Source organism: Salmo trutta, chromosome 11 (assembly GCF_901001165.1).
Source record: "Salmo trutta chromosome 11, fSalTru1.1, whole genome shotgun sequence".
Classification (NCBI taxonomy): domain Eukaryota; kingdom Metazoa; phylum Chordata; class Actinopteri; order Salmoniformes; family Salmonidae; genus Salmo; species Salmo trutta.
Genome location: NC_042967.1, coordinates 21353508 through 21373425, shown reverse-complemented (window position 1 = coordinate 21373425; position 19918 = coordinate 21353508). Strand labels below are relative to the sequence as shown.

The 19918-nt window shown below is 41.1% G+C and overlaps 1 protein-coding gene across 6 annotated transcripts in view; it reads right to left on the bottom strand.

The window, feature by feature from the left end:
- Positions 1-4446: 4446 nt before the first annotated feature.
- LOC115202443 (interferon-induced very large GTPase 1) overlaps positions 4447-19918 on the bottom strand; it is a 35537-nt gene continuing 20065 nt past the window's right edge. For 2 of the 6 annotated variants that reach the window (XM_029766582.1, XM_029766585.1), the window contains 6 exons: positions 19336-19429; positions 17099-17151; positions 11990-12027; positions 11055-11148; positions 10311-10404; positions 4447-9544 (listed from right to left, as the gene is read on the bottom strand). In XM_029766582.1, coding sequence (XP_029622442.1) covers positions 4848-9544; positions 10311-10404; positions 11055-11148; positions 11990-12027; positions 17099-17151; positions 19336-19429 — 5070 coding nt within the window. In that variant the 3' untranslated portion in view covers positions 4447-4847. Of the gene's footprint in view, positions 9545-10310; positions 10405-11054; positions 11149-11989; positions 12028-17098; positions 17152-19335; positions 19430-19918 lie in introns of those variants that run through there. The other 4 variants (XM_029766583.1, XM_029766587.1, XM_029766588.1 and 1 more) reach the window with 4 other exon arrangements.

The window sequence follows — 19918 nt, the reverse complement described above, 5'->3', positions numbered from 1 at the left end:
ATTCAGACTCTTCAGACTCTTCAATAACATATTCCTTCCATTTTCCCATTCCCCAAGCGGCGTGAATTTAGCCTACAATATTGATTATCAATGTCCAGCAGGACGCCAGAGATAACACATTTTAATGGTGCCCTGCTCCGAAAATCCAAGCTGTTCACTTTATGCGTGGATTATTTTGCGAGCCACAATGCATGTTCCTTTTGCTCTTTAGATACACACGATATCGACACCATACCGCTCCTGGTTACTATGACTACATGATATCAACACCATACCACTCCTGGTTACTATGACTACACGATATCAACACCATACCGCTCCTGGTTACTATGACTACACGATATCAACACCATACCACTCCTGGTTACTATGACTACACGATATCGACACCATACCGCTCCTGGTTACTATGACTACATGATATCAACACCATACCACTCCTGGTTACTATGACTACACGATATCAACACCATACCGCTCCTGGTTACTATGACTACACGATATCAACACCATACCACTCCTGGTTACTATGACTACACGATATCAACACCATACCACTCCTGGTTACTATGACTGCATCCACTTTTCTTCGTGACTTCTAAAGGGTTTCCCAAATAAACATCTTTATCCAAAAAAAACGTACTCCAACAAGCAACGATTCATCAGACTCATTTTCCACAACAATCTTAGCACTTTTTGTTCCATTCTTGGACTTCACTGTTGTCCACTCATCTTTCTCGCTAACTGTAATCGACGCGCTTTCAGCTTCAAACAACACTTCTGCTTCCGCCATCTCACCGTCCTACCACACCCCACAGCTGAACACTCCCCCCGTACAAAAAACAGTTATACGTTTTCTAAAAGACAGATATTGATAGTGTCTAATTAATTAAAAACATATGGAAATAACAACACATCTGATAAATCTTGGCATACGCCGTGAACTTCATATTAAATATTTATTCTACATTCAAATATTTGACCAACACTATACTATCACCAGATAACTGACCTGTTATAGTAGTGTAGATGTCAGAACACTATACTATCACCAGATAACTGACCTGTTATAGTAGTGTAGATGTCAGAACACTATACTATCACCAGATAACTGACCTGTTATAGTAGTGTAGATATCAGAACACTATACTATCACCAGATAACTGACCTGTTATAGTAGTGTAGATATCAGAACACTATACTATCACCAGATAACTGACCTGTTATAGTAGTGTAGATGTCAGAACACTATACTATCACCAGATAACTGACCTGTTATAGTAGTGTAGATATCAGAACACTATACTATCACCAGATAACTGACCTGTTATAGTAGTGTAGATGTCAGAACACTATACTATCACCAGATAACTGACCTGTTATAGTAGTGTAGATGTCAGAACACTATACTATCACCAGATAACTGACCTGTTATAGTAGTGTAGATGTCAGAACACTATACTATCACCAGATAACTGACCTGTTATAGTAGTGTAGATATCAGAACACTATACTATCACCAGATAACTGAACTGTTATAGTAGTGTAGATGTCAGCACTATAATATCACCAGATAACTGACCAGTTATAGTAGTGTAGATATCAGAACACTATACTATCACCAGATAACTGACCTGTTATAGTAGTGTAGATGTCAGAACACTATACTACCACCAGATAACTGACCTGTTATAGTAGTGTAGATATCAACACTATACTATCACCAGATAACTGACCTGTTATAGTAGTGTAGATATCAGAACACTATACTATCACCAGATAACTGACCTGTTATAGTAGTGTAGATGTCAGAACACTATACTATCACCAGATAACTGACCTGTTATAGTAGTGTAGATGTCAGAACACTATACTATCACCAGATAACTGACCTGTTATAGTAGTGTAGATGTCAGAACACTATACTATCACCAGATAACTGACCTGTTATAGTAGTGTAGATGTCAGAACACTATACTATCACCAGATAACTGACCTGTTATAGTAGTGTAGATGTCAGCACTATAATATCACCAGATAACTGACCAGTTATAGTAGTGTAGATATCAGAACACTATACTATCACCAGATAACTGACCAGTTATAGTAGTGTAGATGTCAACACTATAATATCACCAGATAACTGACCTGTTATAGTAGTGTAGATATCAGAACACTATACTATCACCAGATAACTGACCAGTTATAGTAGTGTAGATGTCAGAACACTATACTATCACCAGATAACTGACCTGTTATAGTAGTGTAGATGTCAGAACACTATACTATCACCAGATAACTGACCTGTTATAGTAGTGTAGATGTCAGAACACTATACTATCACCAGATAACTGACCTGTTATAGTAGTGTAGATGTCAGAAGAACAGGAGAACAGTGAGGGTGTTGAGCCCAGAGATCTGAGAGATGACTAGTTGAGATTAAAGAGAGTTGAGCTAGTTGTAGAACAAGTGGCAGTGACACTGTTGTGTGTTTCAAATACCAGAATGTATCTTTAATTATTAAACCAAGGACTACTTCTTTAATTCAACAACACAACCACATACACCTGGGGTCTTTCTCAGTCGTCTAAACATCTGTCCTCTCCTTCACTGATCTGAAAGAAGTGACCAGGTGAAAGCTAAGCCAGCCTAATGTTGAGCTTCCTTCCACCATATTGTTTTCACCTGTGTTGTTTTTTCCAAGCAGTTGAATGGAAGAGAGGTATTTTTAAGTCGATTGGTTTGGTTGCATTTCCACATATGCCACACCCACACCACCATCTATTGGTCAATTCTGGCATTTATTACCACAGGGACCGAATAATGTATTAAGCGTCTCAGAGTAACATTGCTGATTTATGATCAGTTTAGCCTTTTAGATCACATTGAATAAGACTACATGGACAGGGAGGACCTGATTCTAGATCAGCACTCCTACTCTTAGACGATTGATACATACAGCGCCTACATATGCACATTGTGTGCCTTTATTTCTCTAATAGCTATTTGTCATGACACCAAGTAATGTTTTTAAACCAAATAATGAGTTTAATTGATTTATTTTTATTCATGGTCCTCTAGTAACAACATATTACAAATTGGAAAGTAATTTCAATGTCAACAATTTCCTTGATTTCACAATATCTCTACAAACTACAGTATATTGTATGTGTGTTTTCACTGCAGATGAAACAACATTTGTAAGAGATCATAAACAATATCAACTCAACTTGTTTTACCTTCATCATGGTGATAGTCTTGCCAACTGAAAGCCATTTCCCGCAGGCTCCAGAGAGTTCAATCTCACATCTCAACTACACAAATAAAATCACCATCATCATCATCATCAACAACAAAAAAGAAAATCATCATAGTTATAAACATCATCAACTGCCATATTTATAAATCACCATCATCAACCAACATCATCAACAACAATATAAACATAATCAACTGCCATATTTATAAATCACCATCATCAACCAACATCATCAACAACAATATAAACATAATCAACTGCCATATTTATAAATCACCATCATCAACCAACATCATCAACAACAATATAAACATCATCAACTGCCATATTTATAAATCACCATCATCAACCAACATCATCAACAACAATATAAACATCATCAACTGCCATATTTATAATCACCATCATCAACCAACATCATCAACAACAATATAAACATCATCAACTGCCATATTTATAAATCACCATCATCAACAAACACCATCAACAACAATATAAACATCATCTGCTGCCATATTTATAATCACCATCATCAACAAAAATTAAACATCAACAACAACAACAAAAATGAAATCATCATCAACAACAATATAAACTTCATCAACTGCCATATTTATAAATCACCATCATCAACAAACATCATCATAATAAATGCAAACAGTCATCAGCATCATCAACACCTTCATGATCATTAGCATCCAAAACAATAATCAAAGTGCTGTACCTCAAAACATACTATATACTGTACATTAACGTGACCCAGGTGGCAAAAACCCCTACTTAAGTATGATCTCCAATTAGAGACAACGAGGACCAGCTGCCTCTAATTGGAGATCATCCCAAATAAAACCCAACATAGAAATACAAAACTAGAACCTAACAACATAGAAAAACTAAACAAGAAAAAAAACCTGTCATGCCCTGACCTACTCTACCATAGAAAATTACATCTTTCTATGGTCAGGACGTGACACATGCAGCCCTTCCTAATCATTGATCTGTGATCAAGCCATAGGTTGGATGGTAAGTAAATGACAGAACTATAATTACTATAATTTAAACTAAATGAACAATGGCAGACTAGCTCCTTATTAACCTGTGTATTGTGTTTATCTATGGACATTATCAAGTAAAACACTCTGAATCTGTTGGTTAACCTGTTGGTGTTCACATGTACTTTTCTTGCCTTTTGTATGATTTCTGAATTAACTTTCTGAAGTACTTTCTGATTATAATATTATATTCCTTTCATATTAAATTCACTGTGTTAGCTATTTCCTTATGGAACATCAGATCTGTACATTGCTAAGAGGTCATATCATTTATGAAGCTAGCTATTTCCATACGGAACATCAGATCTATAAATTGCTAAGAGGTCATTTCGTTTTATGAATGTACTTCCAATATGAATTTCTGTGATCCAGATCTGCACGTTATTTCAACAACTCTGGGTGACTGGCTCCTTATATTTTTATTCTGTGATATATCCATGTCATGAGAGTTATTTTTGGTTGTCAAGTATTTGAATGTTAAATGATATGATAACATGTTGGTAAACAGCAGTCATTATATACAGTAGAACTCAACTTTATTTCATGTTGAAAGCCTCTTTCAAGCTCTTCATTGCATCACTTGGTGTTAATGCATTCCAGTCCTCTGGGAGATCAGCAGGAAGTGTTGAGTCTCCTCTGTCTTCAGCGATTTTCTCATTGAATGTGGCCATCACATACTTCCAGTAGTCTGAAGCCTTAATGCTCGAATCTCCAGTTATGATCCAGTCAGGGTAATATTTCTGGTAGTCCTTGAAGGGGTGACCATTCTCTCCCGTATGAGTGTTGATAAATGTTAAACTACTGGTTACATTAGAGGAACATATGTTAGTTACTAACTTATTTGAAGGTATGAGCTTTACACCATTTAGACCTTGTGGACGATGAATTGATGTAAAGTGTTCGGCATGCTCCTTCCCCCCTGCTTCACAGGGTACACCACAGAAAGGACATTGCTTGCCACAGCCAAACAGACCTGTGAACATCTTGTCCTGAGGCTTGAATGGCAGAGATTTAAGTCTCTCTTTGGTGTCTCCTACCTTGTCATACTTGGTTTCTCTTCCCCTTCCATACTCTAATTCCAGGGACAGCTCAATTTTTCTCACAGACTCCATGAGGAAGTTAGAAAACTGTTCTGTGTTTGCCGGTTTCAGAATCATGATGGAATCCAGAGCATCCTTCAGAGATAGCTTGTCTTCAAGGACACTACAGATGTTATGAATGAAGGTCTTGACATCACTTTCATTTTTGGTGCAAGTTGTTTTTCTTACATTAGAAATCGCATCAGTAATTGCATTGACTATCTCTGTAAGATGTTTGTTCTCCAATTCTGCCAGACGTCTCTCAGACAGTTGTTCGACAATTTGGTCTAATAGCAACTTCTTCACAAACTTTTCATAATGAATAATGTACTCTCTATAATTCTCATATTCTCCATCAACCAGGAGCTGTTTTAAAATGGAGAACTGGAAGGATGCCCGTGTGCTGTAATCCTGTGACCCTTTACCAGTTTTCATTTCATCAACTACATCAGGACCAATCATTTTGGTCACATAGTCCCGTACAGCTGGCTGTAAGAGCTTTGAGAACTCCTCAGCTTTCTTTAGGCACTGATCTTGGTTGTGAAATAAGTCTATAAACTCAGTAAGGTACTTGCTCTTAGATGGTTCCAGACACTTCCTTGGGTCATTGACTGCAATAAAATCATCATGCATCTTCTGAAACTCTCTGGCTGCTATGCCACAGATGTGCAGCTTCAGTGATACCTCACATTCCTCGCTGACGTTAGCGGTCTCGTGTAGAAGCAGTGTTTCATCAATCCTCTTCAGCAGGTCTTTGATGTAAGTGGAATGATAATCAGATGTTCCTTTAGCCTTCTCTGTTATAAACTCCTGACACTGTGTTATGATGTAGTCACAGAAGACTTGTAGTTTCTTCCTGTGATGGTCATGATCCCAGTGCTTTGCAAGACCTTTAGCCTTCCGCCACCAATCAACTGATTCCACAACAAAGACGGTCTTTCCACAATCCACCAGGTTTCCATCCAACATACTTTTGACATGACTCCCCCTTCTTGACAAATGCTTACTTAACACGTGGAAGGAATCGTGAGCCACATATTGCCTTGGGAGACCTTTGAAGTTGATCTCAGACAGAGTTTTCTCCCACATTCTTTCAAACTCTTCTCTGAGGGCCTGATCTGATAAATCAGTTTTTTTCTGTCTACAGTCTTGCAGCAAAGCCAGCACCTTCTTCTCCATGGTCTTTGCCTGTGAGCTCTTAATGTCATCCACTTTAATTTTTCCTTCTTTGATCTCAACAGCTCCATACAGAGTGTTCCTCACTGTGTTTTCTGTCTCTTGTCTCAGCATTGTGACACTGGATTTAAAACCCTCCTTGTATCTTTCTACCAGATTGACATGGTCATCCTGCTTTTCAAAGTATTTCACCAGATTGTCTTGGATCTTCATTTCCCCTACTTCCAGGTTTTCATTTGCTTCTGTCATCAAGATCTTCAGCAGATCTCTTACTGTGGACATTGTGGGATTTAGACCTGTCATGCCAAAATTTGAAATTTTGTTTTTGGCACCGAACATCCAGGATTCCATCTCCTTCTGGAAGGTCCATTCCCAATCATTGTACTCAGTGCACAATTTGGAGTACGCATCTGCAACCAAGCTGTTTTTGAAACTGAAGATGAAGTTCTCAAATTTAACAGACTCCCACAAGTTTTGTGTCCACTTCATGAAATGCGTCAAATCATCATTTTTCTGGATTTTAAGAAAATCTTCCATCAAGCTCTTCTTGAATTTGTACACAGCCTCACTGTAGCCTGCATTTACTGGAGCCATAGGGGGAGTCCCATGCCAGAGTCCTGGGATATAGCAACTGCTTGTGTCTGGTTCATACTCCATCACGTCAGTGAACTTTGTGATATTCTCCTTCTTCTCCATTCTGGCTGCTGCCTGGGTCATTTCATTCAACTGTTCCAACAACTTCTTTCTGTCCCTCATGTTGTTGTCATGTGCAGACATGTCTGACACATTCTGGTGCACAAAATGACATATTGGCTTCTTCCCCACTTCCTTCATCCTGATAAAAGCATGAACTACAATCTGCAGGATGTCTTTCATCTCTGTGGAGTTCTCCATGGCGATGTTGACAATCGTGACATCACTGAGTCCTATCACCAGTGTGGCCAGTTCATTGTCATGTTCATAGCTATCATCTAGTTCAGCCAACTCTGGTGATTTCAACCCCTCTGTGTCAATGACCATGATGAAGTCACATTTCAGCTCCTCCTTGAGTTCTTTGTTGACTTTAATCAGTAGCATGAAGGCCCCTCTGGTGCATCTTCCACTGCTGACAGCAAACTGGACCCCAAACATGGTATTGAGGAGAGTGGACTTCCCTGTGCTTTGGACCCCTAAAACTGTCACAACCCGGATCTTGCTGTTGGATTGGACAAGAGTATGAAGCTGAGTCAGTACAGCTGATATCCATTTCAGAGGGATATTTGATGCATCTCCATCCACAAGCTCAATGGGGAAACCATCCAACAGCATCTGAGCACACAATCCAGGGAGATGCTCCATCTGTTTCCTTTGAGGACTGTCTTCAGGGAGGGAGCAGGCAGACTCATATAACTGGCCCAACTCACGCAGGAAGTGTTCAAGACCCAAGGAACAGTCAGATAATTGCTTATCCAAATCTTTAATGTCGTCTTTTTTCTCCGGAGAATATTGACAAAGTTCTTTGTACTGGTCCCGCAAAGCAGACAGGTTCTGGCGTGACAGATTGTCCAGATTTATCCGCATCCATTTGAGGAAATAGGATTGCTCAGGTCCTGATCTTGACATTCCTAACATAAAGCTTGCCATTGCATCTGACATGTCAAATGTATATTGTTTCTTTCTCAGCTCTTCCTCCTTTTTCTTCAGAGAGCTCTTGTAGTGTTCAATGTTTTGATCCCCTGCTTTTCTCAGTCTACATCTCTCTTTTTCTAACTGGGAAAGCTCTTTCCAGATTTGCCCCTGTAAGGTTAGCTGTTTGTCTTTGAATTGAACTGTCTCTTTGATGTTACTGGTTATTTCATCTGCCATCTTCCTGGCACTCTGACACTCATCACTGTCTTCATCAACCAGAATCTTACTCTGACGAGCCACGGTAGCCATGTTTTCAACTGTCAATCTGTTTTTACTTTTTTCAATGATGTCACCTACAGAGGACTGAAGGGTCTTGACAAATTCTGCATCATTCTGCTTCTTCTTCACAATCACATTTTTATCTTTAATCCTGCAGTTTGTGATCATTTTTTTCAACGTGTCAACTCTGAACGTTTTTCTTTGAGAGTTGACGACCAGAAATAACTCTGCCTTTGTGTCTTTGATTTTCAACAACTTGAGATTTGCCTTTAAATCATCAGTGAAAATGTAAACTGCAGCTGATGTTTGACACAGAAAAGAGAACTGTGTTACAAAAGACCTGATGTCTCCTCTGAGATTGGCTACAGCGACAGGTTCTTCGAACATGTCTATGTTTCTGTTCCCACATGGAAAGTACCAGCTGATTTCAACCAGTCCATCTGAGATTCTCTGAGGTACATTTCCACATTCCATATCATGATGAACAAATGTGTCATGGTACTGTTGAGGGTTACTAAGCAACTTGTTCAAAATCTGAGACTTGGACAAGCTACTCTGTCCTAGACTAACAAAGGACACCATAGGAATATCAGAGAGTACAATTCTCTCCTCCACAAAAGCTTTTGCGGCTGCTTGTGAAGACGATCTAAACTTCTTCACTATGTCCCTTAAGGCCCACAGCATCAAAGTGATTTGTTTTGTGTCACAGTTCGGCAGCAGGAGAGGAACAGCAAACTGACACATGGACATTTTCTGGACCATCTCCTGCTGCAGGAAACTGTCTGAGCACAGAAACAGGGCTGTAATCAGGTCCAGTGGATTAATGGCATTGCTGGTATCAGAGTCAGTGTCCAGGTTGTCTACTCCATAATATGGAACATCCTGGTCAGTGGACATACATTTCACACTCCTAGCATTTACATTTGCCATCATTAATTTCTTAAGGAAGGCCCCTGGAAGTGACTGCATAGTGGTAAGAGGTTCATCTGATGTAGTATTAGCATTTATCTCTAGGACAGAACTTAACGTCAGCTTGTTTTCATAATGATCTTCTAGTCCAGTCTTTGACAACAGCTCCATGAAAAGAGATCCTGTTAATACAAATAAAAAAGCTGCCATGATTACAAATACCCTTGTACACAGTGTTTAGCAGAATAGTACACCAACAGGTATTTTACACAGTGTTTAGCAGAATAGTACACCAACAGGTATTTTACACAGTGTTTAGCAGAATAGTACACCAACAGGTATTTTACACAGTGTTTAGCAGAATAGTACACCAACAGGTATTTTACACAGTGTTTAGCAGAATAGTACACCAACAGGTGTTTTACACAGTATTTAGCAGAATAGTACACCAACAGGTGTTTTACACAGAATTTAAAGCAGGCAACTTTAGAAAAAATCCCAACTCATCGTGAGGGGCCCAGTTGCTCGCAGGTTACCCATCCTTGATTTCGAGTAAAGTTCAGTAAAGTAAGCAGAGTCAGACCAACTCCTTGACGCAATGAGTCACAGGAATTCTAGCAAGTATTTAAAACATTAATTTAAGGGAGGTATTGTGAGATAAGATATGGTAAGGCAATTGCCACCTGATGCTCTGGTAAAATGTCTCCTTCAATGCAAATGGCAGATCTATTCAATGGAGAAATGGTATGCTAAAGAGCAACAGCTTTACTAGAATTATTACACTCTCCACCTTATGCAGCCTGGCAACAAGAATGCATCCAATTTGTTACAGTTGTCTTCCAACTTCCAGCCCAATGACACTCAGCTGGTGATGTCCATAAATATAAATGATTATATAATGAAGTGTAAAGGAGCTGGTATGAAGAGCTTTTAAACAGGAAACAATACCTTTTCTTGTTTCCCTGTTTTTTCCTGAAGAACCATCTTTCTCTGGTTTTGACTTAATGGCTTTTGGTAAAAGCTGTTGGACCTTTTCTGATTTCTGTAAAAAAAAAGTTAGATGTGTGTTTAATTTATGTCAATTCAAGATGACATTGAATCTTCAATTCCAGGTCTTTTTAGAATAAAGCACTATAGTTTCCATGTAGAACTCTGGATGGGGCTTTGGGTCAATAATAATAGATCACAACAGTAGTGATTTCACTAGCTCCACACAGTTACAATGTACCCTTTATTGATATTTACTTCACATATCGTATGTTAAATATATTTACTTTACACAGCATATGTTCAAAATATATATTTCACAAGTGACTGACTCGTTCTACAGCATAGACTAACATTCTGCCTAATATTTATTATTATTATTATTATTATCAGCATGTTAATCATTATGGGTGTCAGCATGTCTTATTAATTACTATCATGCCCTATTTATGAGTACCTTTTTAATCACGTCTGCTGTTCGACATTTACAATGATGGACATTCACTTGGTTCTTTACATTCTCACGTGGAAATTAAATTGCATGAATTTGTCACTTTTTATACATGGTGTGCTGTGCTTCCTCAGATTGGCATGGACCAAATTAACCGTAGGGACAGCTGTTGCCAATCTCTACCACATCTTCACTCCCTGAACTAATTACAAAACATGCCCCAGAACTATTAAGAAAAGGGAACCTGAACTTGCCTTCGACAAGCCTCTCCACCCGGGATTTCTCCACGGAGGGACCTCTGCCTTGCTGCTGCTCCACTGCTGCCCCGTTCCCACTACTAGCCTGCTGCTGTGGGACAAAACACCATGACAACGCTTACTATAGCACTACTGCTGCTGCTCCACTGCTGCCCCGTCCCCGCTGCTAGTCTTCTGCTGTGGGACAAAACACCATGACAACGCTTGGTATAGCACTACTGCTGCTGCTCCACTGCTGCCCCGTCCCCACTGCTAGTCTTCTGCTGTGGGACAAAACACCATGACAACGCTTGGTATAGCACTACTGATGCTGCTCCACTGCTGCCCCGTCCCCACTGCTAGTCTTCTGCTGTGGGACAAAACACCATGACAACGCTTGGTATAGCACTACTGATGCTGCTCCACTGCTGCCAAGTCCCCGCTGCTAGTCTTCTGCTGTGGGACAAAAAAAACACCATGACAACGGAGGACAGTATTTATTCCTAACGTATGAGTGAGGCTCCCATTGTTGATCAGTATACACACTTCTAGTTTGAATTAAAGCAACAGGAGACACACCCGACACAGCTGAGAAGCTATCCAATGCTACAATGCAGCCGGCCTGGCACAGAGTGAGAGACCACCCTGCAGATGGCCATTGACTACCGAGAGAGAGAGGACTGGCAGAACACTCACAAGGGCAATATCTAAACAAAGGAAAGTGCTTGTTCCAGTGTATCACTGAGTCTCTACATCGTTGATCAGTATGGCCTCTCATTGTGCTTTTTTGTGTTCCCAATCCCATCACAATTTTTTTTACATTTCTTATATCAGCATATGCCAGCACACACATATTTTAAAAATAAGAGTGAACTGAAATTATCTAAACTAACACAGAGATTGTCATTTGTCATTTCCAGAATTTGTAATAAATAAGCTTTGATTGTACTGACCTGTGTCTTAAGTTGTGTTTGCTGGGGGATCCTGGAATCTGTTGAGTCAAGACGCTTTTAGTATATACTACTTAGATAACCAGATCTACCTCTTGACATGTATACAGTGCCTTCAGAAAGTATTTTTCCACATGTTGTTAGGTTACAACCTTATTCTAAAATTGATTAAATAGTTTTTTTCCTCATCAATCTACACACAATACCCCATAATGAGAAAGCAAAAACAGTTTTTTTAAACAGAAACATCACATTTATATAAGTATTCAGACCCTTTACTCAGTACTTTCTTGAAGCACCTTTGGCAGCAATTAGAGTCTCGAGTCTTCTTGGGTATGACACTACAAGCTTGGCACACCTGTATTTGCGGAGTTTATCCCATTCTTCTCTGCAGATCCTCTCAAGCTCTGTCAAGTTGGATGCGGAGCGTTGCAGCACAGCTAATTTCAGGTCTCTCCAAACATTTTCGATCGGGTTCAAGTCCAAGCTCTGGCTGGGCCAATCAAGGACATTCAGAGACTTGTCCCGAAGCCACTCCTGTGTTGTCTTCGCTGTGTGCTTAGGGTTGTTGTCCTGTTGGAAAGTGAATCTTCACCCCAGTCTGAGGTCCTGAGTGCTATAGAGCAGGTTTTCATCAAGGATCTCTCTGTACTTTGCTCTGTTCATCTTCCCTTCAATCCTGACTAGTCTCCCAGTCCGTGCCGCTGAAAAATACCCCCTACAACATGATGCTGCCACCACCATGCTTCACCGTAGGGATGGCGCCAGGTTTCTTCCAGACGTGACACTTAGCATTCAGGCAAATGAGTTGAATCTTAGATTCATCAGACCAGAGATTGTTTCTCATGGTCTGAGAGACTTTAGGTGCCTTTTGGCAAACTCCAAGCGAGTTGTGATGTGCCTTTTACTGAGGAGTGGCTTCTCTCTGGCCACTCTACCATGTAGGCCTGATTGGTGGAGTGCTGCACAGATTATTGTCCTTATGGAAGGTTCTCCCATCTCCACAAAGGAACTCTAGAGCTCTGTCAGAGTGACCATCAGGTTCTTGGTCACCTCCCTGAACAAGGCCCTTCTCCCTGATTCCTCAGTTTGGCCAAGCAGCCAGCTCTAGGTAGAGTCTTGGTGTTCCACACTTCTTCCATTATAGAATGATGGTGGACACTGTTCTTGGGGACCTTCAATGCTGCAGAAAGTTGCTTTGTACCCTTCCCCAAATCTGTACCTCGACACAATACTCTCGGAGGTCTACGGACAATTCCTTTGACCTCATGGCTTGGTTTTTGCTCTGACATGCACTGTCAACAGTGGGATCTTATATATACAGGGAAATGTTTGAAACAGTGGGAATAGCAGGGATTGATCCATGTTCTCAGGTGGAAAGTTATATGTGCAGAGTGTTACCACTAAACAAGGCTCTGCACGGGTCATTTTTATATTAATGGTTGATGGCAGCGGGTAACCAAATCATAGATTGCTGTCGCATTGTCGGTAGACTGCATTAAAGGTAAGGACACAAACTTTTTGTGTTTTGTAATTTGGGTGAACTATCTCTTTAAAATAGGGCTGACAGAAAATCCTGCTTGCTCTCCAGGGGGGTTGGCCTACCCATATCTATGTTTCCCAAGTGCTCGGTGCTTGAAAATGTTATTGTTTTACAGTAACAATTCATTTCTCAAAATCGCCCAACCTTCCAGACAAATCTAATGAATATCACTGTTCAGATGGTTTATGTCTACTAGTTGAAGATCCTTGCATCATCTTACTCCACATGGACAGATGTGTTTATGAGTTGTGAGTCTCCTAAAATTAAACAAATTAGATTTGATTGCTGGAGCATTTAATATCAATTCTTATTTGTATGACTTATTCAAAACTGTCCATGAATGGCTGCAAAAATACTTAGCCTCATATTATTCATTTTCAGACACTGTCACGTCCTGACCAGTAGAGCGTGTAGTTGGGTCAGGACGTGGCAGAATAGAGTGTGTGTTTTGATTGTTTCGTTGATTTTGGCCGTGTGACTTCCAATCAGGCACAGCTGTAGAGGGTTGTGGCTGATTGGGAGTCACACATAAGTTGCCTACGTTTCCTTTGTGTTTCGTGGGTAATTGTTCTTGTCACAGTGGTTGCACCTGACAGGACTGTGTTGGCTGTCAGTTTTCTTGTTTTTTGTAAATTGCATAGTGTTCCGTTTAATTAAATCATGTTGAACACTAACTCCGCCGCATTTTGGTCCATTCCTGAAGACAGCCCTTACAGAATTACCCACCAAACCAGGACCAAGCGGCGGAGGAGGAGGAAGCAGCAGGAGTACAGCGTGATGGACCAATGGACTTGGGAACAAATCCTGGACGGAGAGGGACCATGGACACAGGCTGGGGATTATCGCCTCCCGCAGTGGGAGATTGAAGCGGCGAGAGCGGAGAGGCGCTATTACGAGGAGAGAGAGCGCAACGAGCACGAGAGGCAGCCCCAATAATTTTTTTTGGGGGGGGCACACGGGACAGTCGGCGGAGCCGAGGTCGGAACCAGAGCCAGTCGGGCTGACATGGGAGGTGAGCGAGGGGTACGAGGCAGAGACTGTGACAGAGTTAATGGGTAAATTAAAGGAGAGAGAGATGAGAGAGCTGCTAGTGTGGTGCATAAAGTACGGCATTCGCCCTAATGAGCGTGTCGTGGGAATGATGTCACCTGAGGCAGCTCTCCATACTCGTCCTGAGGTGTGTGCTGGTTGTCTGGTAAAGACTGTGCCTGCGCCCAGAAACAGGCCTCCTGCATGTCTTCCCAGCCCTGCACGTCCTGTGCCTAAGCCCAGAACCAGGCCTCCTGCATGTCTTCCCATCCTGGTCAAGCCCGTGTCTCCTCCACGGACCAGTCCTCCAGTGGGTCTCCCCATCCTGGTCAAACCCGTGCCTCCTCCATGGACCAGTCCTCCAGTGGGTCTCTCCACCCTGGTCTCTCCTGTGCCACCTCCTCAAACCAGGCCTCCAGCAGGACTTCCCAGACTGGTGAGTCCAGGGCCTGCGCCCAGAGCCAGGCCTCCTTCATGTCTCCCCAGCCTGGTGAATCCTGAGCTGGATCTGCCAGAGTGGCCCGCCGTGCCGGATCTGCCAGAGTGTCCCGCCTGTCCTCCAGATCTGCCTGAGTGTCCCGCCTGTCCTCCGGCCCAGCCCCAGTGTCCCGCCTGTCCTCCGGCCCAGCCCGAGTGTCCTGCCTGTCCTCTGGCCCAGCCCGAGTGTCCCGCCTGTCCTCCGGCCCAGCCCGAGTGGCCCGCCTGTCCTCCGGCCCAGCCCGAGTGGTCCGTCTGCCAGGGTCAGCCCGAGTGGCCCGTCTGCCCGGCGCAGCTATCGGCGCCAACGAAGTGGGCGACACCGAAGGTAGAGGGAGGTCCATGTCCGGCACCAGAGCCGCCTCCTATATAGGTGGGTTGGGGAGGGGGGGGTGTAGCACAGTGCCGTCGTTGACGGCAGCCACCCTCCCTTGCCTCCCTTATTGTTTAGGGGGTATTGTTTATTGGTTTTTGTTGGGGTATTGGGAATTTTTTGTGTTGTCTTTTTTAAGGTGCATTTCGGGGTATGCACCTTTGAGGGGGGGGGGGGGTACTGTCACGTCCTGACCAGTAGAGGGTGTAGTTGGGTCAGGACGTGGCAGGATAGAGTGTGTGTTTTGATTGTTTCGTTGATTTTGGCCGTGTGACTTCCAATCAGGCACAGCTGTAGAGGGTTGTGGCTGATTGGGAGTCACACATAAGTTGCCTACGTTTCCTTTGTGTTTCGTGGGTAATTGTTCTTGTCACAGTGGTTGCACCTGACAGGACTGTGTTGGCTGTCAGTTTTCTTGTTTTTTGTAAATTGCATAGTGTTCCGTTTAATTAAATCATGTTGAACACTAACTCTGCCGCATTTTGGTCCATTCCTGAAGACAGCCCTTACAGACACAAGTAGGCATCAGATTTCAAATGTGACTACACAAAATTGTAAAGTGTATTAATAAAATAAGTGTTGTAATTAATAGTAGTGTTCTTGCTGACAAGGACAGTAATTAACATATATTTTAGCCAATTGTTAAGAATGAGAATTGATCCACTCATCAAACAAAATAAAGTATACTGAACAAAAACATAAACACATCATGCAACAATTTCATCGATTTTACTGAGTTACAGTTCATAAAAGGAAATCAGTCAATTTCAATAAATTCATTAGGCCCTAATCTATGAATTTCACATGACTGGGCAGGGATGCAGCCATGGGTGGGCCTGGGAGGGCAGTGGCCCACCCACTGGGGAGCCAGGCCCAGCCAATACGAATAAGTTTTCCCCCACAAAAGGGCTTTATTACAGACAGAAATACTCCTCACTTTCATCAGCTGTCCGGGTGGCTGGTCTCAGACGATTCCGCAGGTGAAGAAGCCAGATGTGGAGGTCCTAGGCTGGCGTGGTTACACGTGGTATGAGGTTGTGTGGCCGGTTGGACGTACTGCTAAATTCTCTAAAACGACGTTGGAAGCGGCTTATGGTAGAGAAATTAACATTAAATTATCTGGCAACAGCTCTGGTGGACATTCCTGCGGTCAGCATGCCAATTGCAAGCTCCCTCAAAACTTGAGACGTGTGTCATTGTGTTGTATGACAATCTGCACAGTGGCATTTTATTGTCCCCAGCACAAGGTGTAATGATCTTGCTGTTTAATCAGCTTCTTGATATGCCACACCTGTCTGGTAGATGGGTTATCTTGGCAAAGGAGAAATGCTCACGAAAAGGGATATGAACAAATTTCTTCACAAAATTTGAGAAATACTTTTTTGGTGCTTATTTCATCTCATAAAACATGGGACCAACATTTTGCATTCATATTTTTGTTCAGTATAGAAATACCATAAACCTGCCCCTACACCCTTACCAAATTATTTTTTATTTATGGTGCCCCCTCTGGAATCAAACTTGCACTTTTGGGTTCACAATCTGTTAGACAAAATTATTTTCATGGTTACAAATCAGGTCACCCTACCATCTTCCCTGCTAAAAGCACCCAACCTTCAGAGATAGTTACTGGATTCTTTAGCCAATGCATGAAGCAGCCATCTTGGGCGCCACCCACTGACCTACTTACCCTCTTTGCCTCCTCCTTGTTAACGTGCGCACCCAATACCTCCCCTGCTAGGCCTAGAATTGAAGTTGAGATATAGTACTGTAAAAATGGCAGTAATTTAAACCCTTTATATGACTAGCTTACTATTTACAACACAAATTATAGATCCATTCAAAATGTCAAGTTCAGTCTTTCCAACTTAAGACAGATTTAGTTGTTGAAAAGTTACATTATGTAGTAACTGTGTTAAACAGCATTGTTGAAGTGCTTCTGCAGTTTATAGTGGAATAAAGGTGTTACAGTCATATACAGTCACGACTGAAATGATTGGCACCATTGATAAAGCGTAAACTATATGTAATAAATAATACAAATACTGAGATACATATTATGATAAAAAAATTAAATGTATATTATTTTATAATAATACAATTGCACAGAGAAAGAGATTTTGTATGAAAAGTACTTTAAAAAAATGAAAAAGTTAGGTGTCAAAATTATTGCCACCCCTAAAGATTCTTATAAATAAAATATAGCAAAATAAAACCTGCAACACCTTCTACATTTTAAAGTTAATATCAGCTGAAGGAACTGAATTGTGGTGTTCCATGGGGTATAAAAATGAGGTAAAACACATTCAAAATCCATGTGTCATCCATCACCATGGGGAAGGGCAAAGAACTCGCAAACGAAAAGAGACAAGTGGTTGTTGACCTTGATAAATCAGGCAATTGGGACAACAAAAAAACAGCCAAAAATCTAAATATACCACTTACCAATATTATGGCAATAGTTAAGAAGCTTAATTACTTGCCACGTAGAGGACACATCGTGTCACCACGCACAGTAAAGAAGACGGTTCTGGAGGCAAAGAAAAGTACAAAGGCTACAGTTGGAGAGTTGCAGAACTTGGTCACATCTTGGGGTCACCAAGTCTCTTAATCTACAATTAGACGCCATCTTCATGCCAATAAATATTTTGGGAGGGTTGCCTGAAAAAAAACTTTAAGAGCAACCAAGAAATGTAAAAGCCTGGAGTTTGCTAAACAACATTGCACTTGGATTAGAACCGGGTGCTATGGTGATATGAGATGAAAACAGAGGTCTTTTTCCACGCATAGCAGCGGTGGGTTTGGCGTCAATAGAAGGATGCAAAAGCAGAAAATAACCTCATACCTACTGTAAACTATGGTGGTGGAAATGTGATGTTAAGGGGCTGTTTTGCATCCACTGGTCCTGGGGCCTTGTAAAGGTCAACAGCATCATAAACTCTACCAAGTATTAGGACATCTTCGCAAAAAGCATGGTTGCCTCTGCCAAAAGGCTGAAACTTGGCCGCAATTGGATCTGAAATGGTTAATTGACCGAAAATCTACATTTTACAATGGCCATTTAAGTCTCTGGACTTGAAACTCATTGAAAACGTGTGGTTTGAATTGAAGAGTGCAGTCTATAAGCCCAGACCAAAGGATATCAAGGATCTGCAATGATTCTATATGGAGGAATGGTCTAAGAATCCCAATGTGTTCTCCAACTCATAAAACCTTATAGAAAAAGACTCAGGGCTGTTATCCTCACAAGGGGAGGGTGGCCACAGTATTGAAAAAAGGGGTAACTCATTAAACAAAATCTCTTTCTCTGAGCAACTGTGATAGTATAGAACATTTTAGGAGCATACATTATATTTCAGTATTTGTATAATTTATTTTATACAGTGTCTTTTGCTCATCTTACTTAATAAGGGTGCCAATCATTTTGGGAGGTGACTGTAGTTGACCTGTAATGCAGAGCAGTGAATAATGTTTGCTTCAAAATGGATGCAAATGCACCACCAGGGGCAGATTTCTGAGATGTATTTATTTACATGGGTACCATGGGTTATTGTTAAATGATTACCAATTCATTTTCTGCTTGGCATCACCCTGCGATAGAATTTGTCACATTAATAATGTCCCTTGTTACAGCAATGGCATTTAGAGAAAGACGACAACAACAACGGCAGTATATTATGCTTGGATTAATCCTGTATCATTATTTCACCCAGACATGCAGTCAAACACATATTCTATAAGACAACAAGTATATAATTAAGATCCATGTTCGGTAATTTTTTCCATTACTGTGCCAACTACAATATTTATCTGAGTGATTACATTGAAAATGTTTAAATGTACATTTTAGTCATTTAGATACTGTACATGTAGTGGAAATGCAATGACATGAGCTGGTATGAATAACTTTTGAACAGGAGACAATACCTTTGCTTGTTTCATTGTTTTTTCCTGAAGAACCATCATTCTCTGGTTTTGATTGATTGGCTTTTGATAAAAGCTTTTGGACCTTTTCTGATTTCTGAAGAAAAAAAAGTTAACAAACAGATACATTTTTTAACACAAAATTACATTTTTGAATTAGGGCAGTTGCATGCCTTGTTAGTTGGGCATGCCTAGTTAGTTGGGCATGCCTAGTTAGTTGGGCATGCCTAGTTAGTTGGGCATGCCTAGTTAGTTGGGCATGCCTAGTTAGTTGGGCATGCCTAGTTAGTTGGGCATGCCTAGTTGGGCATGCCTAGTTTCACACTAGGGTTATCATTGCCCCATTGACGTTTATCATACTGATAGTGATGTTGATAACTTTACAGAATTATGTTGAAGGTACAGTATATCCGTGAGGAGACAGCAGCCATAACATTACAAAATGGTCCACAATAAACTACTATAAAACATTCCAAGTGTACCTCTATGAAATTGAAGATCTCACAATGCAAGAGAACAGTGGATTCTATCTTTGATTTTATCGATGTGCTTTTTTTTCGAGTAGCCTACTCAGCACAACCCTAGA